This window comes from Clinocottus analis, unplaced genomic scaffold (assembly GCF_023055335.1).
Source record: "Clinocottus analis isolate CAN_PGR_092001 unplaced genomic scaffold, fCliAna1.0.p SCAF_58, whole genome shotgun sequence".
NCBI classification, from domain to species: Eukaryota; Metazoa; Chordata; class Actinopteri; order Perciformes; family Cottidae; genus Clinocottus; species Clinocottus analis.
In genome coordinates, this window is record NW_027176216.1 from 257,933 (window position 1) to 282,932 (window position 25,000).

The 25,000-nt window shown below is 48.2% G+C and overlaps 4 protein-coding genes across 8 annotated transcripts in view; 2 read left to right on the plus strand and 2 right to left on the minus strand.

The window, feature by feature from the left end:
* tbx19 (T-box transcription factor 19) overlaps window positions 1–6,756 on the plus strand; it is a 6,884-nt gene extending 128 nt beyond the window's left edge. Inside the window, exons 1-11 of the mRNA XM_068602048.1 lie at window positions 1–4; window positions 1,080–1,161; window positions 1,396–1,561; window positions 2,661–2,937; window positions 4,203–4,337; window positions 4,508–4,569; window positions 4,765–4,817; window positions 5,044–5,202; window positions 5,655–5,724; window positions 5,832–6,551; window positions 6,595–6,756. The exon at window positions 1–4 is cut by the window's left edge and continues 128 nt beyond it. Of these exons, the coding sequence (XP_068458149.1) occupies window positions 1–4; window positions 1,080–1,161; window positions 1,396–1,561; window positions 2,661–2,937; window positions 4,203–4,337; window positions 4,508–4,569; window positions 4,765–4,817; window positions 5,044–5,202; window positions 5,655–5,724; window positions 5,832–5,997 (1,174 nt within the window). The 3' untranslated portion in view covers window positions 5,998–6,551; window positions 6,595–6,756. The remainder of the gene's footprint in view (window positions 5–1,079; window positions 1,162–1,395; window positions 1,562–2,660; window positions 2,938–4,202; window positions 4,338–4,507; window positions 4,570–4,764; window positions 4,818–5,043; window positions 5,203–5,654; window positions 5,725–5,831; window positions 6,552–6,594) is intronic.
* Window positions 6,757–7,351: 595 nt separating this feature from the next.
* Window positions 7,352–11,955, plus strand: pcid2 (PCI domain containing 2). 5 transcript variants are annotated; one of them, XM_068602043.1, is made up of 15 exons: window positions 7,352–7,458; window positions 7,962–8,016; window positions 8,122–8,211; window positions 8,336–8,409; window positions 8,504–8,569; window positions 8,650–8,691; window positions 8,796–8,850; window positions 8,932–9,035; window positions 9,247–9,322; window positions 9,412–9,553; window positions 9,738–9,838; window positions 9,946–10,019; window positions 10,097–10,222; window positions 11,536–11,659; window positions 11,783–11,955. In XM_068602043.1, exons 2-15 carry the CDS (start codon window positions 7,981–7,983, stop codon window positions 11,870–11,872), a joined length of 1,200 nt encoding a protein of 399 aa, XP_068458144.1. In that variant the 5' UTR covers window positions 7,352–7,458; window positions 7,962–7,980; the 3' UTR covers window positions 11,873–11,955. The 5 variants fall into 5 exon arrangements, with proteins under 5 accessions (XP_068458144.1, XP_068458147.1, XP_068458143.1 ...); XM_068602046.1 differs by having other exon boundaries at window positions 7,384–7,418; window positions 11,536–11,663; XM_068602042.1 differs by having other exon boundaries at window positions 7,392–7,418.
* Window positions 11,956–13,701: 1,746 nt separating this feature from the next.
* On the minus strand, window positions 13,702–16,341 carry prozb (protein Z, vitamin K-dependent plasma glycoprotein b). The gene is made up of 9 exons (XM_068601999.1): window positions 16,260–16,341; window positions 15,815–15,972; window positions 15,721–15,745; window positions 15,445–15,609; window positions 15,202–15,333; window positions 15,062–15,126; window positions 14,841–14,979; window positions 14,184–14,552; window positions 13,702–13,991 (listed from the first exon to the last, which is right to left on the minus strand). Exons 1-9 carry the CDS (start codon window positions 16,339–16,341, stop codon window positions 13,702–13,704), a joined length of 1,425 nt encoding a protein of 474 aa, XP_068458100.1.
* A 1,170-nt stretch (window positions 16,342–17,511) lies between these two features.
* Window positions 17,512–24,929, minus strand: LOC137803505 (uncharacterized). The gene is made up of 19 exons (XM_068602000.1): window positions 24,869–24,929; window positions 24,393–24,556; window positions 24,128–24,152; window positions 23,763–23,876; window positions 23,496–23,633; window positions 23,124–23,239; window positions 22,821–22,941; window positions 22,112–22,749; window positions 21,840–21,862; window positions 20,756–20,886; window positions 20,305–20,465; window positions 19,990–20,014; window positions 19,695–19,808; window positions 19,404–19,535; window positions 19,032–19,152; window positions 18,809–18,950; window positions 18,405–18,522; window positions 18,143–18,330; window positions 17,512–17,937 (listed from the first exon to the last, which is right to left on the minus strand). The coding sequence occupies exons 1-19, from the start codon at window positions 24,927–24,929 to the stop codon at window positions 17,512–17,514; spliced, it is 2,958 nt and encodes a 985-aa protein (XP_068458101.1).
* Window positions 24,930–25,000: the final 71 nt, after the last annotated feature.

A 25,000-nucleotide genomic window follows, 5' to 3' on the forward strand; every position in this document is an offset into this window, starting at 1 on the left:
TCTGGTGCTTCAGTGTGAAGCTGAGCGGCTTCAGCAATAGTTCATATTATTAATATCATTATTATTCATATTATTATTATCATTATTACCACCATATTCTCAGTCTCCTCTTCTTGTGGATCTTTTCTGCTCTTTGTGTCTCAGGTAAGTTTATTATTATTATTATTATTATTATTATTATTATTATTATTATTATTATTATTCACCAAACAGCTTTAATTATGAAGATATTTAGTTTTAATGACATTTTGCAGCTGAAACGTTTAAAAGTTATTGTTTTATGTTTTATGTTCATTTGAGTTTTTGTTGAATATATTTATTTTTTTTATTTATCCGTCGCTGCAATTTGTAATGAAGTCGTTTTACGTGTTTAATAATGCAACAACACAAATCTATATAAAGATATATATGTATGTATATATATATATATATATATATATATATATATATATATATATATATATATATGTACATACATACACATATATATATATGTATATATATATATATGTGTATGTATGTACATATATATATATATGTATATGTATGTACATATATATATATGTACATATATGTATATATATATATATATATATATGTATATATATATATATTAAATATATAGTTCATAAAATAACTTAATAATTACTGATGCAAAACAAGTTTCATATTCTAAGAACAAAAAATAATAATAAAAAGTAAATATTTTATTGGAGATTTAAATGTTGATCCACTTTTGTTTATATCACAAATACATATTGTATATTTAGTTTAGAACATATTAGTAAAGCTTAAGCTATAAATACAAACATAATTAAATGACATGAATTATTATTATTATTTAGTTTTTGACACTAAATGAAGCTTCTGAATCTGGGAACAATAAAATAAATATGTGAATAAGATACAATAATTACTATTTGAACACTATTAAACGACAGTAACGTTTCATAAATCCAGTCAATACTTTAACTCATTTCAATAATTCCTTTAATAAAAGTAGATCATAAACATGAGGATCTGTTGAAGAACATCATTATGAATCCATTTCTTTTATTCATTCATTTCATTGTTAACAGATGAAGGTGGAGGGTCTCCAGGAGGACGGGGGGTCCGGTTCTGGTTCTGGCTCTGACCAGGTCTCAGCTGGCGGGAGCTCTGGTTCTGTTTCTGGTTCTTGCTCTGGTTCTGGTTCTGGTTCTGGTTCTGGCTCTGGTTCTGGTTCTGGTTCTGGCTCTGGTTCTGGTTCTGGTTCTGGCTCTGGTTCTGGTTCTTGCTCTGGTTCTGGTTCTGGCTCTGGCTCTGGCTTTGGTTCTGGTTCTGGCTCTGTCTCTGTCTCTGGTTCCGGGTCTGGCCCCGGCTCTGGTTCTGACCCGGGCCCCTGCAGCTCGGCAGAGCGCTGCATGTCCCGGCTGCTCAGCGCCGTGGAGAGCGAGCTGCAGGCCGGGCGAGAGAAGGGCGACCCGACGGAGAGAGAGCTGAGGGTCTGTCTGGAGGACGAGGAGCTGTGGAGCAAGTTCCAGGCCCTCACCAACGAGATGATCGTCACCAAGAACGGACGGTGAGGGGCCGCCGGGCCAGACACACCTGGGGGCCAAACACACCTGGGGGCCAGACACACCTGGGGGCCAGACACACCTGGGGGCCAAACACACCTGGGGGCCAAACACACCTGGGGGCCAAACACACTGGGGGCCAGACACACCTGGGGGCCAAACACACTGGGGGCCAGACACACTGGGGGCCAGACACACCTGGGGGCCAGACACACCTGGGGGCCAGACACACCTGGGGGCCAAACACACTGGGGGCCAGACACACCTGGGGGCCAAACACACCTGGGGGCCAGACACACCTGGGGGCCAAACACACTGGGGGCCAAACACACTGGGGGCCAGACACACCTGGGGGCCAAACACACTGGGGGCCAGACACACCTGGGGGCCAAACACACCTGGGGGCCAGACACACCTGGGGGCCAGACACACCTGGGGGCCAAACACACTGGGGGCCAGACACACTGGGGGCCAGACACACTGGGGGCCAAACACACCTGGGGGCCAGACACACCTGGGGGCCAGACACACCTGGGGGCCAAACACACTGGGGGCCAGACACACCTGGGGGCCAGACACACCTGGGGGCCAAACACACTGGGGGCCAGACACACCTGGGGGCCAAACACACTGGGGGCCAGACACACCTGGGGGCCAGACACACTGGGGGCCAGACCTGGGGGCCAATGTGAACCCACCTTAAACCTGGTCCAAACTCAAACCCCTGAGGGAACAGGAAGTGGACTCTTTGTGACAAACAGTTCTTATGAATCCGTAACTTTCTACAAACATCGTTTGTTTGTTGAGTGAATGTTTTGGAGGTAAACAGGACCGACAGGTGTTGACCTGCTCGTCAGGTTATTCATTAGTCTGGATAGCAACCGCTAACGCTGACGCCGCGAGTGTTTCTGCCGAAGGCGTGTTGACCCCAAACATTCACACCTGCAGAGCTGCACTTCACCTGCTTTCACTGTGGCAGAGAGCAGATGCACTCTCTTTATTCTGCCCTGTTCCTGCTCTCTACCTGTTCTTTCTCTACCTGGTTTTCTCCACCTGTGCGTTTGTGTAACCCTCATGAACATACAGGTGTGTTGTGTTCTTCAGCCGCATGTTCCCGGTGCTGAAAGTGGGCGTGTCCGGCCTTGACCCCGCCTCCATGTACTCCTTCCTCCTGGACTTCGTGCCGGCTGACGGCTGCCGCTGGAAGTTCGTGAACGGGGAGTGGGTGGCGGCCGGGCGGGCGGAGGGGCGTGGCGAGGGGCGGGGCCACGGCGGCGTCTACATCCACCCCGACTCGCCCAACTTCGGCGCTCACTGGATGAAGGCGGCCGTGACCTTCAACAAGGTCAAACTGACCAACAAGGTCAACACGGGAGGACAGGTGAGGACTTGCTCATGTGTCCTCTTGCATTCCTTCCTTCCTTCCTTCCTTCACTTCTCCTCCTGAGCATTATCCAGCTTCATATGTCCTCTTCCCTTCCTTCCTTCCTTCCGTCTTTCCTTCCTTCCTTCCTTCCTTCACTTCTCCTCCTGAGCATCATCCAGCTTCATATGTCCTCTTCCCTTCCTTCCTTCCTTCCTTTCTTCCTGCATTCCTTCCTTCCTTCCTTCACTTCTCCTCCTGAGCATCATCCAGCTTCATATGTCCTCTTCCCTTCCTTCCTTCCTTCCTTCCTTCCTTCCTTCCTTCCTTCCTTCCTTCACTTCTCCTCCCGAGCATTATCCAGCTCTCCATGTGAAGAGCTCTCTCTCTCTCTCTCTCTCTCTCTGTCTCTCTCTCTCTCTCTCTCTCTCTCTGTCTCTCTCTCTCTCTCTCTCTCTCTCTCTCTCTCTCTGTCTCTCTCTCTCTCTCTCGAGTGGGCGAGAGACTACTGCCTCTAATTAACCACTTCAGTGCCTCTCCTCGCTCTCCTTCACCTGCTCGCCCCCTCGTAACCACAGGAACTGGATTAACTGTTTTAATTGGCCGGCGGCGGTTTAATGCACTTCCTGTCGAGAGGCTCCACAAACACACAAACACACACTCCAAAAATTGGCAATAAAGTTGTTTATATTTACCCCATTATCCATGTCCACACACACACACACACACACACACACACACACACACACACACACACACACACACACACACACACACTCTGTAATGCAGAGCTGGAACAGAGAGCTCGGTCATAATGAAATAATTGCTCAGTTTATTTGTACATTATGGTAATTATGTTTTTTACTGGGAAATTAATTTACCCATCATGCTTCAGGTGGATGAGAGAGAGAGAGCCAGAGGTAAACTATATTTGAAACACACACACACACACACACACACACAGAGTGACGGGGTCAGCCAGCCTCTCAATCTGAATAGAAAACAGTTTGTTTTTGTGTGTCTGCCTGGAGAGCTGGGATTGGTTAATTGGGCCTCGTTAGTGGGGGGGGAGGGGGGGAGAGAGAGAGAGAGAGAGAGAGAGAGAGAGATGGCTCTGATCCAGAAAGCTGCTTTTAGTTTTCATTCAAACTTTCTGAAACTTTCCTCCCTGTGTGTGAGCGTGTGTACTAGTACCCTGTTGAGGTACTTGTACACATGCCTGCCTGAGTATGTGTACGTGTGTACACGTGTACATGTGTACGTGTACGTGTGTGTGTGTCCAGATGGTGCTGAACTCGCTGCACCGCTACGAGCCTCAGCTGCACATCGTGTGCGTCGGCGCTCGTCATCGTCTCGTCTGCAACGTTTCCTTCAAGGAGACGCAGTTCATCGCCGTCACGGCCTACCAGAACGAAGAGGTACAAGTACACGCAGCGAGTACACGCAGCGAGTACCGGTACACGCAGCGAGTACCGGTACATGCAGCGTGTACACTGATGTGTTTTTTGTCTTTTTGTGTGTGTTTCTTGTGTAATCGGGCAGGTTTTTGAAGGTGTGTTTGCTTGTGTTTTTGTGTGTCTGTGTGCAGATCACGGCTCTGAAGATCAAACACAACCCGTTTGCTAAAGCTTTCCTGGATGCTAAAGAGAGGTGGTCATGAAATACCTTCTGTATTTTCTATAAAGTACTGACGCTTAGCGCTTAGCATTTCTCACCAGGATACCAGAGGAAGTTAGCGTTAGCAGCTGCTGAGAGAAGGTGTCAAGTTACACGCTCTCTCTTCCTCCCACACACACACACACACACACACACACACAGTGATGGTAGCGTGTGTTCTCCCCTCAGGAACCCGGGGGTTCGAGTCCCAGAGTCCTCAGAGCGCGTCGGGGTTCAGCCGTGTGAGTTTTACTCACTAGGAAATGTATATCACATATTATATTATAGAAATATTATATTTGTATTGTTCATGTCTATGTTCAGAATATTTATCTCCCACGTAAAATGTATGAATGCACTTTATTGATATGTATGGATATCAATATTGATATGCTATTACTGGTGTTAATGTGTTCATATATATATATACATATGTATTTATATTATATGAATGTATATTCATTCCAGGCTGGTCGCTGTGCTCAGCTGGAGGGGGCGGGGCTTATCCCTACAGCGGAGGCCTCCCGCTGACCTCACACCATCACCATGGTTACAAGCACCACGGTTACCCCAACCGACACACACCTTACACCACCAACTACCTGCACCACCGCACACACTGCTCAGGTGTGTGTGTGTGTGTTTACAACATGTGTGTGTTTACTATTTGTTTACAACATGTGTGTGTGTGTGTTTACAACATGTGTGTGTGTGTGTTTACAACATGTGTGTGTGTGTGTTTACAACATGTGTGTGTTTACTATTTGTTTACAACATGTGTGTGTGTGTGTTTACAACATGTGTGTGTTTACTATTTGTTTACAACATGTGTGTGTGTGTGTTTACAACGTGTGTGTGTGTGTGTTTACAACATGTGTGTGTTTACTATTTGTTTACAACATGTGTGTGTGTGTGTGTTTACAACGTGTGTGTGTGTGTGTTTACAACATGTGTGTGTTTACTATTTGTTTACAACGTGTGTGTGTGTGTTTACAACATGTGTGTGTTTACTGTTTGTTTACAACATGTGTGTGTTTACTGTTTGTTTACAACATGTGTGTTTGTTTACATGTTGTCAGACGGGTGGGGCTCCTCTTCTTCCTCCAGCGCTGCTTCCTCACAGGCTCCTCCTCCTCCTCACAGCTCCAGGTGATAGTACCACATGATGAGCTTCAGGAGACTTGTTTCATGTTTATGTACAGTATGTATTTGTATACATATACTTATGTATTTTTACTTTGTATGTCTGTGTTCAGTCAGTATCCCTGTCTGTGGACGGTTGGATGCAGTGAGCTAAGCCCCTCCCACTCAACCTGCACGGGTCTCCACGGACCAATCAGCAGCGAAAGTCTCGTGCAGCCAGCCAGTTACGGTCGAGTGGGCGTGGCCGGATGGCCACCTGGCCCCACCCACTCTTTCTGAGGATGGATGTGATTGGCCGAATGGTAGTGAAGACCCTGGTGCTCTGTGAATACTACTGCTGATTATCAGTGTCTAACTACTGGTAGCTACTGGTATTTACTGGTGGCTAGCAGTCTGTACCAGTAGCTGTTCATACTCATTACCTGGTACCTGGTAGCTACTGGTATTTACTGGTGGCTAGCAGTCTGTACCAGTAGCTGTTCATACTCACTACCTGGTACCTGGTAGCTACTGGTATTTACTGGTGGCTAGCAGTCTGTACCAGTAGCTGTTCATACTCACTACCTGGTACCTGGTAGCTACTGGTGGCTGACTGGGATTTGTTGTACATCAGTACTTCTTAACTCTACTTCTACTTGTATCTTCTGGTGAATATATGTACATGGTGGTTAGTTAAGTATTAGTCTTTTGTTGGTATTGTACTAATATCTATTAATGTCTACTAATATATATTGGTGGCTACTAATATCTATTTATATATTCAGCTCTCAGTAACTATCTTTTTGTTTTACAAGTGACTGTTACTAGCCACCTGTAGCCTCTTGTGACTACAGGTGATCACAGGTGGTGGCTACAGGTGATCACAGGTGGCTACAGGTGATCACAGGTGGTGGCTACAGGTGATCACAGGTGGCCACCAGGCTAGTTCTCATCAGCGTCAGAGTGGAGATGTATAGTTATGGTTTCTCTTCGTTGCATGGTGTGAACGTGTTTCCTCTCTCCAGCTCTCTGATGTAATTACAAACATAATAAAAGTTATTGAGGGAAACAACAGATCAAATCTTTTATACATGGAGTACTTTGAGGTCCTTTTGTTGTTCATACTACAGTGAACATGTTTTTATCAGATGGTGAATCAGAAAACACTTGAATATACATGCTTGATGAATACCGGTCGGTGTTTGGGTTTGTGATGGCGGAAGAAGCCTCGTGAAGCGTTCAGGCTTTCTTCCTATTTGTACCGAAAAGGATTCAAAGCTTCGGGGCTTCACCTTGAAGAAGAACAGCGACACCTGGCGGCAGACTGGACTTACAGCAGGGTTTGTGAGGCTGGAGCACCGGAACAACACTCCAACGAGTCAATCCCACGTTTCTGCAGTGTGTGCGTGTGTGTGTGCGTGTGTGTTATAAGTTCCTCATTTTTAAAAGTACTTTCCAAAAAGGATATTTTGATTTGGCTTCAACTGTTTTTGTATTTAATTTATTTATTGTATAATAATGTACTATCATTTATTTTTTTGCAGTTTTAACTCAATATTATAATTTAAATAGTAAAAATGTATTTAAAATGAGAAAACCCTTTCGAGACATTTATTTTGAAATACGTACATCTTATTTTGAAGCACTCCCGGAAGCAGTCTTTACCGACCCGGAAGTTGTTTTGACTCGCATTAAATCTAAACTGAAGCTCGTTGAATGAAGTAAGACGTTTCTTTTCTGGGTCCAAACCTTATTTCAGAGGTACGGAATAACTTTGACGTGTTCATTACACTCACTCAGATCTTCTGTTTCAACCGAAGCCTGACGCCATCTTGTTTTAACCGTTTGTTGACCTAAAAGTGGGTAAAATGACGCATTAGCATGCCAGCTAACTAGCCGTGCCCCGTCAAGTTTCTACATAACATCGTACAAACACGTAAATAATTAGCTTTAAGAATAACTCTCCGTTTTTATTTGGAGCTGTAATAATTCACCGATGGACTGAGCACCATTCGGCAACATGTGTTGATTTGGTTCAAGTTTAATATTTAATTTAAAGGTTTCTTTTTGAATTAATATGTTCAGCGTTTACATTATTGTGCACTAAATACCGGAAAGATTAATTAATATTAAATATGAATTAGCTGCAGCTATAAACACATTTATGTTAGATACTTAAAACCACAAATATTATTTCTAGTAGTATAGTATTTCTCCACTGTGGTACAAGTACTATGACTGAATTACTACTCGTGTGTTTTCAGGGTGAGGAGCGGCAGCGTCATGGCTCAGGTCTCCATCAACCAGTACCTGCAGCAGGTATGCCTCCAGGGGGCGCTGCAGCATTTAAACTGCTCTTCTTCGGTGGTGTTTCTCCGCGCAGCATTTAAACTGCTCTTCTTCGGTGGTGTTTCTCCGCTGCAGGTTTACGACGCCATCGACAACCATGAGGGCTCCTTCTGCTCCGAGCTGCTTTCCTTCAAGCACCCACACGTGGTCAACCCCCGTCTGCAGGTGAGGCTCCGCCCCCTCAGGTAGATCGCCCCAGGGGCTGCTGGGATATGGTCTCACGTGTGTGTGTGTGTGTGTGTGTGTGTGTGTGTGTGTGTGTGTGTGTGTGTGTGTGTGTGTCATACAGCTAGCCAGTCCAGAAGAAAAATGCCAGCAGGTCCTGGAGCCGCCATACGATGAGATGGTCGCCGCCCACCTCAGGTAGGACAACAAAACAGGTGACACGTGTGTATGTGTGCGCGTGTGTGTGCATGGAGGATGTAACCGTAGCAACAATACTGTGTTTGTGTCTCAGGTGTATCTTCGCTGTGTCTAATCACGACTTTGTGGAAGCCTACAAGTTCCAGACGCTTGTGGTACAATATCCTTTATGATGGACACACACACACACACACACACACACACACACACAATGTAGTGGATCTCTCCTTGACCAATCACGTCCTTCCTGAGGGCCTTCCAGTCCCACAAAGAGGAGAACTGGTGAGTACATGAGTGAGCTTAGCTTAGCACAATGACTGCAAATGAAGGGAAACTGTTAGCTTCAGTCCAGACTGAAACATTGTGTGTGTGTGTTTGTGTGTCAGGGCTCTGCCAGTTATGTTCATTGTTACGCTGGATCTCCGGATATTTGCCAACAACGTAAGAAAACACACAAAGAGAGAGAGATCTGAGGCCAGCTGCTGCTGGGATGACCTTTGACCTGTGTGTGTGTCTCTGCAGGCGGAGCAGCAGCTGCAGAAGAAGGGTAAAGGTCATCCTGGTGAGATGTTGGAGAAAGCAGCTGAACAGCTGATGAGCTGCTTCAGAGTGTGTGCCAGCGACAGGTACAAATACACACATGCAGTACAAATACACACTGAGTACACTACTTTTACTGCCGTTAACCGTCTCAGGAAACAGAGTTTGACTGCAGGACTTTTACTTACAACAGAGTATTTCTACACTGTAGTATTACTACTTTGGCTGAGGTAGCAGAGTACTTCCTGTGAGGAATAGTAACTGAACAGATCAGAGTGTAACCCCGTGTGCCCTCAGTCGAGCCGGGATCGATGACTCCAAGAAGTGGGGGATGATGTTTCTGAGCAACCAGCTCTTCAAGATCTACTTCAAGGTCTGAAGCCTCCACGCGTTGACAGAATAATGTGTATAGATGTTCTAATATTCCATGTATCAGTGTAATTAATGATTATCCTGGATCAGATCAATAAGCTGCACCTGTGTAAGCCTCTGATCAGAGCCATCGACAGCTCCAACCTGAAGAACGACTACAGTCCGGCTCAGAAGGTCACGTACAAGTACTATGTGGGCCGCAAGGCCATGTTCGACAGCGACTTCAAGCCAGGTAGTACTGCAAGAAGTACTGTTAAATACCTTAATAGTACTGTAAAATATTGTAATAACACTGTGAAAATATAATCGTAATAATACGGTAAATATCACTGTATCATAACCAAAGTCTGAATGTAAACATCGCTGATGAATGTTATTGGTTATTGGTAACTGGTAACTGGTCATGTCCTCTGCAGCGGAGGAGTTCCTGTCGTTTGCGTTCCATCACTGTCATCGTTCCAGTCAGAAGAACAAGAGGATGATCCTCATCTACCTGCTGCCCGTCAAGATGCTGCTGGTGAGAGACCAGTTCAGACCACGGTAGACCAGTTCAGACCGGTTCAGACCGGTTCAGACCGTGTTAGACCAGTTCAGACTGGTTCTGATGGCAGCTTGTGGTTTCAGGGTCACATGCCGACTCATCAGCTCCTGAGGAAATACGACCTCATGCAGTTTGCAGACGTCACCAAATCTGTGAGGTGAGCAGAGGTGGTAACACAACAGGAAATGACCTCATCGGGCTGACAGGTGAGCTGACAGGTGACATGTGTTTCAGTGAGGGGAACCTCCTGCTGCTGAACGAAGCGCTGTCCAAACACGAGACCTTCTTCATCCGCTGTGGGATCTTCCTCATCCTGGAGAAGCTGAAGATCATCACCTACAGGAACCTCTTTAAGAAAGTGTGAGTCCAGTTCCTCCTGTCCTTATGAAACCAGAGTCAGGCTGGTCCAGTTCCTCCTGTACTTATGAAACCAGAGTCAGGCTGGTCCAGTTCCTCCTGTACTTATGAAACCAGAGTCAGGCTGGTCCAGTTCCTCCTGTACTTATGAAACCAGAGTCAGGCTGGTCCAGTTCCTCCTGTACTTATGAAACCAGAGTCAGGCTGGTCCAGTTCCTCCTGTACGCATGAAACCAGAGTCAGGCTGGTCCAGTTCCTCTTGTACTTATGAAACCAGAGTCAGGCTGGTCCAGTTCCTCCTGTACTTATGAAACCAGAGTCAGGCTGGTCCAGTTCCTCCTGTACTTATGAAACCAGAGTCAGGCTGGTCCAGTTCCTCCTGTACTTATGAAACCAGAGTCAGGCTGGTCCAGTTCCTCCTGTACGCGTGAAACCAGAGTCAGGCTGGTCCAGTTCCTCCTGTACTTATGAAACCAGAGTCAGGCTGGTCCAGTTCCTCCTGTACGCATGAAACCAGAGTCAGGCTGGTCCAGTTCCTCCTGTACCTATGAAACCAGAGTCAGGCTGGTCCAGTTCCTCCTGTACGCATGAAACCAGAGTCAGGCTGGTCCAGTTCCTCCTGTACGCATGAAACCAGAGTCAGGCTGGTCCAGTTCCTCCTGTACGCATGAAACCAGAGTCAGGCTGGTCCAGTTCCTCCTGTACGCATGAAACCAGAGTCAGGCTGGTCCAGTTCCTCCTGTACGCATGAAACCAGAGTCAGGCTGGTCCAGTTCCTCCTGTACGCATGAAACCAGAGTCAGGCTGGTCCAGTTCCTCCTGTACGCATGAAACCAGAGTCAGGCTGGTCCAGTTCCTCCTGTACGCATGAAACCAGAGTCAGGCTGGTCCAGTTCCTCCTGTACGCATGAAACCAGAGTCAGGCTGGTCCAGTTCCTCCTGTACGCATGAAACCAGAGTCAGGCTGGTCCAGTTCCTCCTGTACGCATGAAACCAGAGTCAGGCTGGTCCAGTTCCTCCTGTACGCATGAAACCAGAGTCAGGCTGGTCCAGTTCCTCCTGTACTTATGAAACCAGAGTCAGGCTGGTCCAGTTCCTCCTGTACGCATGAAACCAGAGTCAGGCTGGTCCAGTTCCTCCTGTACGCATGAAACCAGAGTCAGGCTGGTCCAGTTCCTCCTGTACGCATGAAACCAGAGTCAGGCTGGTCCAGTTCCTCCTGCACGCATGAAACCAGAGTCAGGCTGGTCCAGTTCCTCCTGCACGCATGAAACCAGAGTCAGGCTGGTTCAGGTCTGACCTGCTTCTGGTTGCAGGTATCTTCTGCTGAGGACTCACCAGCTTCCTCTCGACGCCTTCCTGGTGGCCTTGAAGATGATGCAGCTGGACGACGTGGACCTCGACGAGGTGCAGTGTATCCTGGCCAACCTCATCTACATGGTGAGCGCACGCACGCACGCACGCACGCACGCACGCACGCACGCACGCACGCACGCACGCACGCACGCACACACACACACACATTCTATCAACTCTTCTTCTGTGGTTTCTGTCTCCTCTCAGGGTCACATCAAAGGTTACATCTCCTATCAGCACCAGAAGCTCGTAGTCAGCAAACAGAACCCGTTCCCTCCGCTCTCCTCAGTCTCCTAGACTACGTTACCCACAATCCTCTCTGACTCCTTTTTTTGTATTTTGTACTGTAAAAACGTGTTGAATAAAACTTTTGGTTTCTACAGCGTGTTGAACTTGTTCTTCTTCACAAACTGATGAGCTTCATCTTCATCTGTGTTTGTTTGGAGGCTTTGAACGGTGCATTCTGGGTACTGGAGTCTTTCACAGCCACACATCTCAAAACAAACAGCTGATCGTAATATGATCGTCACACTCATTATTTCATATCTTTTGCTGTTTTTTGCTCAAATGTTAAAAGATTTGATTCATTGGAGGAGGAGAGCGAGCTTCCAGGAAGTGTTTTAACGCTGGACACGCCCCCTCAGTGTTCATTAGTCATGTGATTGGACGCTGCAGTCTCCCTCTGCCTGCAGCCTGGAGCAGTTTAAAGTACACAGGAAGTGGATGTTGTGGTTGGTTGTCACAGACTTCAACAAATCAGATGTTTAGTTTGACAAACTGGGCGTGTTCTTTCACGTACCAGGCCCGCGGGAAGGCCTGGACGTGTGATTGGTCACAGGGCCCGAGTGACCACTAACATGCGCTGTGATTGGTCAGTGGGGCACCGTGACTTCCGTCCACCAGGAAACTAGCTGCTGAACTCACTGAAGGAAAGAGGAAGTTGTTGAAACATATTCAGAGAAGCAATTACATTGTTATAGTTTAGCTTGGTGTATTTTATACTCTATGACTGAAGGAGTAGACTTGGTGGAGGATTTACTGGCAACGCCTTTCTCACGGAGGACGTTTCAGGAAAGGCTAGAAGCTTCTAGCTTGAAGCGAGAAGCAACAAGCTAGCTGGTGGATCATGCTAGTGTCCTGATGCCGCCCTTCACACAGAGGACTACAGACATGTGGTGAGTGAAACGCTGTGGAACTTATTCTATTAACAGGCAGTTGTATTTAATTATACACAGTGCTGCTGTTGGTGCTGCTAATGCTGCTGTTGGTGCTGCTAATGCTGCTGTTGGTGCTGCTAATGCTGCTGTTGGTGTTGCTAATGCTGCTGTTGGTGCTGCTAATGCTGCTGTAATGCTGCTGTTGGTGCTGCTAATGCTGCTGTTGGTGCTGCTAATGCTGCTGTTGGTGCTGGTGCTGCTAATGCTGCTGTTGGTGTTATTGCTGCTGCTAATGCTGCTTTTGGTGCTTTCGTTGGTGCTGCTAATGCTGCTGTTAGTGCTGCTAATGCTGCTGTTGGTGTTATTGCTGCTGCTAATGCTGCTGCAAATGCTGCTGTTGGTGCTTTCGTTGGTGCTGCTAATGCTGCTGTTGGTGCTTTCGTTGGTGCTGCTAATGCTGCTGTTGGTGCTGCTAATGCTGCTGCTAATGCTGCTGTTGGTGCTGCTGTTGGTGACGCTGTTATCGTCGGTGTTGCTGTGGCTGTTGGTGTGGCTTTATTAATATAAATAGTAGTTTAAAACCATTAAATCAACTGAAAACATACAATAATTCTTATCCGTACCAGGAAACAGCTGATCATGTGATCATCCAGTAGTCTCTGTGAACATCAGCTGACTTCATCACAGTTCAAAGCTCAAATCAATGCACTGATCAATAATCAAACAAACTCCTCAGGGTTCTCATGTCATGTGACACAAACTGTTTCACACGAGTCTGAATGAACCTGTTTTTATCCGTCAGAATATTTATTATGAACAAAGAGAAGAACATCGTCAGCGTAACAGCTGATTTATCATTTTACAACAATTTGTGTTTGAAGAAAAAGAGTTTTAAAGAGGGCGGCAGTTGGCATCATTTGGCGGATGTTGGCATCAGTTGGCGTCAGTTGGCGGCAGGCGGCGGGTCCTTCAGCGGTACTCAGGATACTGGTTGACCTGTGTGGTCACATGATCCTCGGCCACCTCCAGCCTCGGCCTGATCCAGCTCAGGTAGCGGGACAGTTTGGTGAACACCAAGCCGTCGCAGCCGGCCGGCGACGACATCAGCAGCCCCGTCAGGAAAGCCGTCCCTCGTTCCACCGTGGCGACCGCTGTCCCCGTCGGTAGGCTGCTGCATCGCCGGCCGCTGACCTCTGACCTTGAACCTAGGTCAGACTTTGAGAGCTCCTGATTCTGAATCTTTGACTTGTTATAGTTTTCTGCACTGTTGGGCATCCTGGTGTGAGTTGGATTGTGGTTCTGGTCCACGGCGAGCCCATTCAGCTTCTCCTGGGCTTGGCTCAGGATCCCTAAAGTTTCATTCAGGATCCCTAAAGTTTCATTCTGTCTCTTTAAAAGTCCATTCTGGCTCCCTAAAGGTCCATTCTGGCTCCCTAAAGGTCCATTCTGGCTCCCTAAAGGTCCATTCTGGCTCCCTAAAGGTCCATTCTGGCTCCCTAAAGGTCCGTTCTGGCTCCTCATGCAGAACATCTTGTTGCTGAGTGGATGCGAGACGTTCACCTGAACGCGGCACTCGTCCAGCGTCATGTAGACCAGTTCCTGTGTCCGCTCGCTGCCCTGCCTCGTGGCGACGCCCGTCCTCCCAGAATGCATCAGGATGTTTTCGCTGAAGTCCTTGTCGGGCAGACAGAGGTGGATGGAGGCGGGGCCAAAGGGAAGGGGGCGGGCCAGCTCGAGGAGGGCGAGGTCGTTGCCTTGTTGGTCTGTACGGAAACCGTTGTGGACGTAAAGCGCCCGGACAGGGACGAGTGTCTTATCGCCTAGAGGATGAGAAAACAGATCATCCAATGGACTTTTATTTTGAAGACCCCTGTTTTCATGGTCTTGGATGTCGTGACGGTCTTTAAGATTGAAATAACATCCCATGATTTGACCTAAAACAACCTTAATAATTCCTGATTAAGTGTTTAGAAACCACTCAGCTATTTAACTTCAATCCAGAGTAACGATCCCTTAAACCGGAACACCGGCCCTTTAAATCTCACCTGTCGTATGAAAAGCAGTGAGACGGCGTTCATGTAAAAAACATCTAGTACAAAACTTCTTACCGGCGACCACGACAAAGTCGGAGGGTCGCAGGTCGGAGGGTGAGCCCGTCAGGAGGCAGCGGGCGGCGGTCAGGACGGAGCGGCGCCCCAGCACCACGCCGCCGCACAGCTCCGTCCCTCCGCGGCTCAGCAGGGACACCTGGGGCAGCAAAACAAGCACCCCGGCTGAAAACCACGAAAAGGAGCTGACGCTGCGCTGTGATTTGCCGAGGCCCTCTTACCTGCCAGGGCCCGCTGGACGGCGTGGCGTCGGACTCGTCGGGAAGCCGTCCGCAGGGAAACTCCGCTGAGGACACAAAGACGCGGTTAGTCCGCCGGTTGGAGCCGGTTGGTTAAAGCCGGTGCTTCCCGGGCGGCAGACCTTCGGGGAGGCAGCTCCGCCCGTCGGCCTGTAGTTTGAATCCCGGCACGCAGGAGCAGCTGAAGGAGCGCGAGCCCGGCGAGCACAGCTGGTGGCACGCCGCCGGGCCCTCGGTCGGGCACTGGGTGATCTCTGGAACATTCCACACGTTTCACTCACTGAAGTCACCTGGTGAGGGCTTCATGGTGGCCCCGCCCCCTTTATAGGAGGCGGGGCTTACGTCACTGAGGGCGGGGTCCAAACCTGCTGCGGTGATTTGTGACGCCGGCGGGCCTCCTCCGTGTCCCAGTGCTCCCAGTTCACAGGCCGGGCCGTGGTGGGGGGCGCTGCAGGAGCAGTTGAACCCGCCCACGCCGTCAGTGCAGGTCCCGCCGTGCAGGCAGGGGGGCGGGGCGCACTGGTCCCCGTCTGGTTCACGGCCAGATCAATAACACCGATCAGATCAATAACACTCACACGTGGAGACACAAAGTGCTTTCAGGAGTCAAAGGAAGTGGTTTCTGTTTATTTCTGACTCACCGACGTAAAGGGACCAGAAGGCCACCTGAAGAGAAATGGCACGTTTAGTTCCATGTGATTATTGATTATTGGATATTGACGGAGGGAGTCTGACCGTCTTGTCCTCGTCCTCAAAGTACTCGCGCGCCTCCTCGTAGTCGCACGCCTCCTCGTGACACTCCCGCTCCAGGTTCCCCTGCAGAACCTCCTCCAGCAGGAACATGTTGGCCCGGCGCGACCGCAGGAACAGCTGGTGCTGAGGGGGGCGCAGCGCTGACGCCGGTGGTGAGAGAGACATGCAGGCGGCACTGATTACTATTTATTGATTATAGATCAACTGCTACCACACTCGGTTTTGTACTTCCTTGTAGTATTTGTACACACTGCCGTATAATAATGGTTTAAAACTACTTTATTGCGACAACGTTACACACGTTATATTCATCAGTTGGGTTTCATGTTTTCCTGTCTGATCAATCAGTTTATGAAAAGATAATTGATCGACGTGCTGACGTTGAACATGTAAACATGAAGTAATGAGGTCAGAGGTCACGTCTTACCTTGTCCTCGCGTGAGAACCTGAAGGAAGCAGACGAGGAGGTAAAGAGACGGAAGAGACGCCGACATGATGCTGACCGCCATGACACTGACACACACACACACACACACACACACACACACACACACACACACACACACACACACACACACACACACACACACACTCGTCCTGAACACGGTGTCCTCGTGGACTCTGGTCTGTTGTCCTCTCAGCAAACAGCAACGCATTGTGTGTTTCAGGTAAACAAGAGACGATCCAGAGCAGAGGAAGTCTGACGGTTCAGAGAAATAGAGGATGCTAACATGAAGCTAAATGCTAACAAATTAATTGCAATAAAGAATAATGTTTTTTTCTTTAAAATGTCAGAAATAGCACAATTGTTCGCGTTCCAGGGTCAAAGCACCTCAAACGTCTCGTTTACTTTCATGAGGGACAAATTCATTCATTTGTAGGATTTTATAATTATTAATAATATATGAAAATAATTTGTAATACTAATAGCATAATAATACTAATATAAAATAATACTATTTTCATCTATAAAATGTCGACCAACAGTCAAAATATTTTTTTAATCCAACAATTTATTTAGTAGAAAAGTAATAATAGATAATAACGAAAAGTCAGCTCCATTTTCCATGAATGAACTTTGAAGTTCAGCCTTCAAAATACAATTTTCAAATGTACATAAAAAAACTATAGATGAGTAAATTGATTTGTGGATATGTTTGCATTAATACAACGCAAATGAAATATATTAAGATAAATAGAACAGTGAGAAAGTAAATATTACATGTTGGATATTTAAACAAAAAGCTTCATTCATCAGGCTGTTGTGGAACTTCTTTATTTTGCTTCAATCTCAGCTTTAAAAGCAGTGACTGATAGAAAATACATGAAAACAGTTGTTTTGTTTACACAAGTTTAAAATGTATTATGCTTTTCAGTTTCACCTTATTAATTTATGATATGACAGATAATTAGTTTCCCGATAAAACAATCAATGAAAGCAGCTTTAGCCAGAGAGAAAGTACAGAGGACCCAGAATTGAACCATGAAGAACTCCACACTCCTTTTTTGACCCAGTTGGTTCTGCTGCCCCCTACTGGCCAAACCCATCCATTAACTATAACAATATTATAAATGTCTCTAAAACAGAAAAATGTTTTCAAAAGTTTGATGTGACCGAGTGACACGACATTCATGATTACGCGAGCCTCAAAGTGTGGTTCGATGACTTCTAAAGGCCGTTACAGAACCAGCCTCTTGATGGCGCCGGGGTGCCGCTTCGCTCTGCCGCCGCCGCCGCTCTGATCAGGAATCAGCTGGGCGATGCCCTTCTGGATCCAGGTGATGTACTTGGACACCTGCGTGTAGACGCCGTACTTCCCTTTGCGCGCGCAGCCTTCGCCCCAGCTCACGATGCCGGTAATGAAGTACGTCCCGGAGTAGCTCGTGACATGCGGCCCGCCGCTGTCGCCCTTGCACGCGTCTTTGGCTATGGCGTCGTAGCCGGCGCAGAACATGTTGGTCGAGATGCGCAGCTGGGTGGATTCTATGCAGGTCTGCCGGTCCACGTACGGTACGTTGAGGTGCTGCAAGATGGTGGATGTCTTCCGACCTTCGCCAAGTCGGCCGAAGCCGCTGACCGTGCCTTCGCGTTGCCGCATCAACACCTGCAAGATGGAAGGCGTCTGGTTTAAAGGAAACCTGCAGGGCATCGTTTTGCATCCTTTCAGAGAACTTCCTGTTTACCTAGCAATTATGAGAAGCCAAGAAATAATCTATCACGTTGTGAGGAGATAACTTTGGGTTCCCAGAAGTTCTCTCCTAATATCCAGCTTCATATTTACCGCACAGACAATGTTTCAGAAAGTTCACCTTTTCGGCAAAGTCCTGCTCAGGTAAGCAGGCCGGCAGGATGAACCTGGAGAACTTGATGGGCGTGGCCAGCTTGATGAGCGCGATGTCGTTGTGGAAGGTGTTGCGCCGGAATCTGTGGTGGGTGATGATGGTTTCCACTTGATGGGTGGCTTCGATCCCGTGATCCACCAACACGTCAAACTCACCTGAACGCACACAGAGGGTTTCGGTTGGACGGCTTGGAGACGGCGCCGCGTACCGATTGGTCGGTCAGACTTACCAAGCTTGACGTAGATGAAGCGCGTTTCGTTCATGCAGTGGGCGGCGGTCAGGATGATGTACTCGTTGAGGATGGTTCCTCCGCAGAACCCAATGTTGTCCTCGTTCAGGAGGAGAGCCTGCAAGGACGAGAGTGGACATCCGTTTGTTTTACACACCATCTGTAATGGACTTCCAGATGTCCTCTGGTTGTCTGTAATGGACTTCTAATGGTAGACACAATAATGGTCATAATGGACTACTGGGTGTGGACACATAGAGACAATAATTGACATCTTGACTATAATGGACTACCAGCTGTCAATGGAGAGACAACAATGGACACCATGACAATGATTTTTTTTGTTACATGAGACATCATCATTGAGGACAGGGTCTGAAACAACAAGCCAAAGTGTTCCTTACCTGCCATGGACATTCGCCTGGAGGACAGTCCTCTCCGTCGACGATGCGGGTCATTGCCCGCCGATCGGGGATCACCAGTTCCTCAAAAACTTCTGTCCTTCCGCCGTCAGGAAGTGAGTCCTGATGCTCGGTGGAGTTTGTGCTGCCGTCCGTGGTGTTCGACCGGATGGCGTTCCCGTCCGTGGTGTTCGACCGGATGGCGTTCCCGTCCGTGGTGTTCGACCGGATGGCGTTCCCGTCCGTGGTGTTCGACCGGATGACATTTATGTTGGTCGTGTTCTGACGAACGTACCTGAACACCATCCGGCTGTTTCCGCTAATGATGGCGCCGCACTTGAAGGGCTCTGCAAGAGTTTGTGTGAAGTGCAGAGGGAAAGATGTTATATATTCAAACAACAAGGATAGTTCAGTTCACTGCTTCAACACTCTTCAGCAGGTAGTTTCCCATTTTCAGCCATTTTTAGCTACTTTTTTCACCATTACCACACATTTTCAGCAGGAAATGCATTTTCTAGTTATTCTCTCGGTTGATTTCCAAAGACGGACCTGTGGTGTTTAACAGAAAACTAAGAAAACCACGTTGAGTCTTTTTCACCGTTGGAGATGCAGGATTTGTCGTCGTCCCCCAGGTCGTATCCTTTGGCGCACGAGCACTGACTGTTTCCTTCCACCACCTTGCAGAAATGATGGCAGCCGCCGTTTCTGTTCTGGCAGAGCTCCGGAACAACTGCAAAGAGAAAGGAAGCACCATGAGACCAGGGCTCGACCCGGTTGATTGGCAGGGCTCACGAGAGTCGTGCAGGGTCATTATGGTCATTAACATTGGGGATCCGGTTCAAAGTAAGGTTCGGGTCTCTGCTAACGGACGCTTGCTGTGGTTCTGTACCGATTTCACAGTTGCTGCCCTGGAAGCCGGTCTGGCAGAAGCAGGTGTAGCCTCCGACCGCGTCTTTACAAACTCCTGCGTGAGAGCAGGGCCTCGCGATGCAGGCGTCGCCATCTGCAGGACAATCAGAGTTTACTTGAGATGGAAACAGCTTTAAGTTCAGTCCTTCACAAAGATTTTGATCTGGTTCATTTTAAGATTTGGTTTCTTGAAGGTGCCTTTAAATGTCTCCAGAAGTTTAACTCAACGATCCGATTGGTTCATTCCTTTTGACAGAACAAAACAAACTTCTTACCAATGTACTTGGCCCAGAATTTATCCTGGAAAAAAAAGAAAATTAGAATTAAATCCAACCAACATTAAATCTGATCTGTGCCTCAGTGGAAACGCTTTGGATTTAAAACTTTAACCTGGAGACAAAACTCCCATCAGACGTTTTCACAAGTGGATCTTGTTTTCAGTCAACAAAGTACGAAGAAACGGCTCCATTGCAAACTTTCATCATGTAGCTATCTGAAGCTAAGCTAAGCTAGGATGTACCGTCTAACACAGAGTTCCCTAAAGTCTCTTTCAGGCTTGTCGTGGTGCATTTTGTGTGTTTTTTTATTACGGTTTTCTCTTTGTCTTCAAAGATCTCTCGCGCCTCCTCGTAGTTGCAGTGCTCCTCCAAGCACTCCCTCTCCATGTTGCCTTGTTTCATTTCCTCAAAGAGGCTGTTGGCTCGTCTCTGTCGGGTCAGAACTTGGCTCGCCGCCTCGCCCTCCAAAAACACTGCAAGACAAAGACTTGTGATTGTAGTTTCAACAAAATGTTCTGAACCAGGTTGTTCTGTGTCAGATGGACTGAATTATCTCAATATCCTGATGAAATGTGGTTCAGACGTTCATGGTCCCGTCAGGATGAATCCTACTGATCTCGGTGATCCTCTGACTTTTCATTTATCCCTCCCAGCAGGTTAAGTTTCACTCATCTGGTCAACACCTAACCACCATCACCCACTTACAACATGTTCCACCTCACTAACTCCACGTTAGTTTTACTTTTGTCGTACGAGAACTTACCGATGTGAGCGGCGGTCGGCTGCAGCAGCAGCAGGACGAGGGGCAGGCGGTGAAACCAGAACATGGCCCCGGATGATGTGAGCTCGGCTGGGAAATAAAACCCTGGGTGATCTGAGTGGAAGTAATGGAGTCTGAATGCGGAGAGAGGGAGAGCCGGTGGGAGTCGAGCTGGTAGAGAGGGCAATGACCTGCAGAGAGGGAGGAAGAGGAGGGGGAGGAAGAGGTGTTGACATGTTGAATCTGCTCAGATCGGACTGGGCGTGGCTTATCTGATAACCGAACATATACTACACTAATAAAACTAAAAACACTGTCCATAACAGCTTCACCAGATGCTTTCGGGCGTTTATTGGCGCAGACATCGGCATCGACTCGAAGTAGACGTAGTCACAATAACATCTCATCTTAGTTTTTGGTATTTGATAGTGGCCATCTTGGTATTTGATAGTGGCCATCTTGGTTTTTGATAGTGGCCATCTTGGTATTTGATAGTGGCCATCTTGGTTTTTGTCTGTCTCCATCTTGGTTTTTGTCTGTCTCCATCTTGGTTTTTGTCTGTCTCCATCTTGGTTTTTGTCTGTCTCCATCTTGTTCTGTAAGTGACCTGGAGGGTGGAGCTTACTAAAACAGAACGCTGAATAAGCATTTTTAGGCAACCAAAAGAAACTTTCATGAAGTAAAAACAATATGTGAATAAGTATCAGCGAAATGTACTTAAAGTATCAAAAGTAAAAAGTACTTATTTTTCAAGGACTTTTTTATTATTCACTTTGTATCACTAAAGAATACATGCTTGTTTTTACTGTGTATCAGTGTACTTGTACTGTGGAAGTGTGGTGTCAGTACTTTTACTCCAGTAAACCATTGAATACTAGTACTGCTGTGTACATGTGATGAGATGTTGGTTCCAGAGTGCTTTGGCACAGCCAGAGACGTTGAGGGTAACCAAGGCTTTTCAAACACTGACGTCCAAACAGATCAATATTTACTCTGAAACACAACTCTAGCTGTGGAAGAAGTATTTATTCAAAGCAGCCATTTTGTCTAAAAGTACAACAAATTAACTACCGGTTTGGTTCTGTACCTGAATACTTTAAGTTTGTGTTTCTGCCAGAGAATGGACTGTAGATAATGAGATGTCTTCACAGTAACTGTAACTACTTCACCTCATTGATCACAAACAAGCATCACTTCTCCATCAGTCACTTTTATTCAGAAGGTCACAGGTAAAAGAAGCCACTTTGAGGACAGATGATTGTAACACGACACCTTGAGATCGAAAGAGCTCGACGAATCAGACAGAAAACTGAAGCTGTGAAGAATCATCTGGTTTCTGAACATCATCGTAGTTTAAACTAGTTTCTGTTCCATCTCCAGAGCTTTCTCTGCTGCCCTCTCATTGGCCGTCGCCGTGGTGGGCGGGTCCTTCATGATGCCCTCCGCCCATTCCACAAACTTGGCCATGTTGGCGTACACCCCATAATACCCCGGGTGCGAGCAGCCCCGCCCCCAGCCGACCACGCCCGTCAGGAAGTGGGTGGAGCCGAAGAGCGTGACCAGCGGGCTGCCGTCGTCCCCGCGGCAGCTCTCCTGGCCGCCCTCCAGGTAGCCGGCACACAGCATGTTGTCGGTGAAGTTGAACCGGGCTCTCTGGGAGCACTGGGCGTTCTGGACGATGGGCACGGACATCCGGCGGAGGACGGGCGACACCGGGGCGGTGGGCGGGCCGCCGGGCGCGTCGGCGTTGCCCCCCGAAGTCCTCTTGCCCCAGCCGGAGACCACGTGGTAGCGCACCGGCAGCAGCTCCCGCCGCACCAGGTCGGCGGTCGGCAGGCAGACGGGCACGGCGTGCCGGCTCAGGACCACGGGCCGGCCGAGCCGCAGGAGCGCCACGTCGCTGTCGCCGGTCGCCGGGACGTAACCGGCGTGGGCGACCGCCATCAGCACGGGGAGCTTCTGCTCCGGGCCCTCGTCCACGTCCAGGTTGTGTTCCCCTGGGGACGAACGACACGTCACAACAACTTCACAACAAGAGTTTGACCGGCGCCGACTCAGGAAGCTCTACCTGCCACGACGGTGAGGCTCTGCGGGGCGATGCCCTCCACACAGTGGGCAGCGGTGACCACCCAGTCCGGCCGGATCAGAGCCCCCCCACAGTGACTGGTCCCATCCAACCGCACCAGCACCTGGAGGGGGGAGGGAGGTAGGAAAGGAGAGAGGAAGGAAGCAACACTGCTGGTCAGATTGACCGAGGTACTTCTTCCTCGTCCCCAGAGGATGAGCCGTCACCACCTCGGTGACCCCATGATGTCGCTCTTTCTGGTGTGATGCCGTCGTGGACCCTGCAGGCGGCGCCAGCAGCCCTTACCTGCCAGGGACACTCTCCGTTGGGACAGTGGTTTCCTCCCACCAGTCTGGTCTGGCCCAGCACGGTCTGGTTCAGACTGGTCTCCTGTGGAGGCAGCTGCCCACACGGATACTCCACTGCAACGCAGAAACACAGTACAAGCAGAACTGTAGTCCCACAGTGTAGTAGTACTCTGTTACGAGCATCACGACGCAGCTGAAGTAGTAAAAGCACTAATGATACATATTATTATTACTTTAATGTTGCAGGTCATTTTAATGACTTTATGTACTTGTTTTTTCATCTTCAATCATAAAACATTGTTTTATTCATCGTTTACACACAAAGTCACCAACACGTGGCACAAGTACACAGTAGGAGTAGTATTTGTACCCTGAGCGACACACTGGCGCCCGTCCTCTCCCAGCTGGTACCCGTCGGCACAGGAACACCTCCGCCGGGCGCCAGAGCCGTCACAGAAGTGCTGGCAGCGTCCGTTCTGATAAAGACACTTCAGGAAGTCCTCCACCACTGAGGAGCCAGGAGAAAGGAGTGTGAGGCTCAGGGCGTGAGCACAGGTCCTGCCGCCTGGCATCCAGAGCCCCTCGGTGCTGGTGGACGGCGTGTGTCATAAACATATATACACATCATATCTTTCACCTGTCTGACAGTACCGTCCCTCGAACCCCTCGGCACAGAAGCACTGGTAGGTCGTCTCCAGGTAGACGCACGTCCCGTTGTTACGACACGGGTTGACCAGGCAGGGGTCGCGACCTGATGACATCACCAACAACCATGTGTGAGGTCATACGTTCTCAACCCAGAGCGGCTCACAAGAGAAAAACAACCTTCAACGTCTCAAACAAAATGCTTTGTTTCAACAGGATTCAGCTCAATAATCACTGATTTATCAATACCTGAACTAATCAATACACTGATCAGTCCACAAAGAGAAGAATAACTTTCTGCTTCTCCAAAACATAAGCAATACATAATCAATAATGATCGTTAAAGATGTTACTCACGTTCATACGTCAGCCAGAATTGTTTCTGCATAGCAATAAACACATGAATATGTTTTATTATATTATATATAATTATATACATGTATTACAACTACATGTTTAGGTATAATATTAATGATAATTAGACTTGACTGAGTGTTATTTATTCATACTATTAGTAATATTGCATAATAACTACTTGAGCAGCCTTCTCCCCCACATCTCTACTTCAACACCAGGGTCCTCTCCGGTGGCGCTCCGGTGAACCAGCGGCTCCTGAACTCACCGTCTGGCCGTCGTCTTCAAAGACTTCTCTGGCCTCCTCGTAGTCGCAGGTCTCCTCCACGCACTCCCTCTCCAGGTTCCCTCTCTTCAGCTCCTCCAGGAAGCCGCTGTTGGCCCGCCGCCCTCGCCGAAGAACCCCGTCGGCCTCCAGCTTCTCCACGAACACTGAGGGAGTCAAGGGCGAGTCAAGGGCGAGTCACTGAAAAGTCACAGGGCTAGTCACAGGGCGAGTCACTGAAAGAGTCACAGGGCGAGTCCTTCACTCACGGATCACAGAGAGCGCCATTTCAGATAAAACATTATCACTTTGAGGGCAAAGCGTGAGAAATGAAGCTCGACTGATGACTGTTTCTGTCCGTCAGAGTTAACCAAGAAGCAGCAGCAGCAGCAGCAGCACTAGCAGCAGCAGCAGCAGCAGCAGCACTAGCAGCAGCAGCAGCAGCAGCGTTCAGGGCTCATGAGCAGCGGGTGTCTCACCTGCAGCAGCAGCGAGGCCGGCCAGCAGCAGCCAGACGCAGCAGCAGCTCCTCAGCTTCATGGTGCGTTCAGAGTCTCACACAATGCGGACAAATTTGTTCAGGCTCCTGTTGTGCACTGCTGTTGTGTACT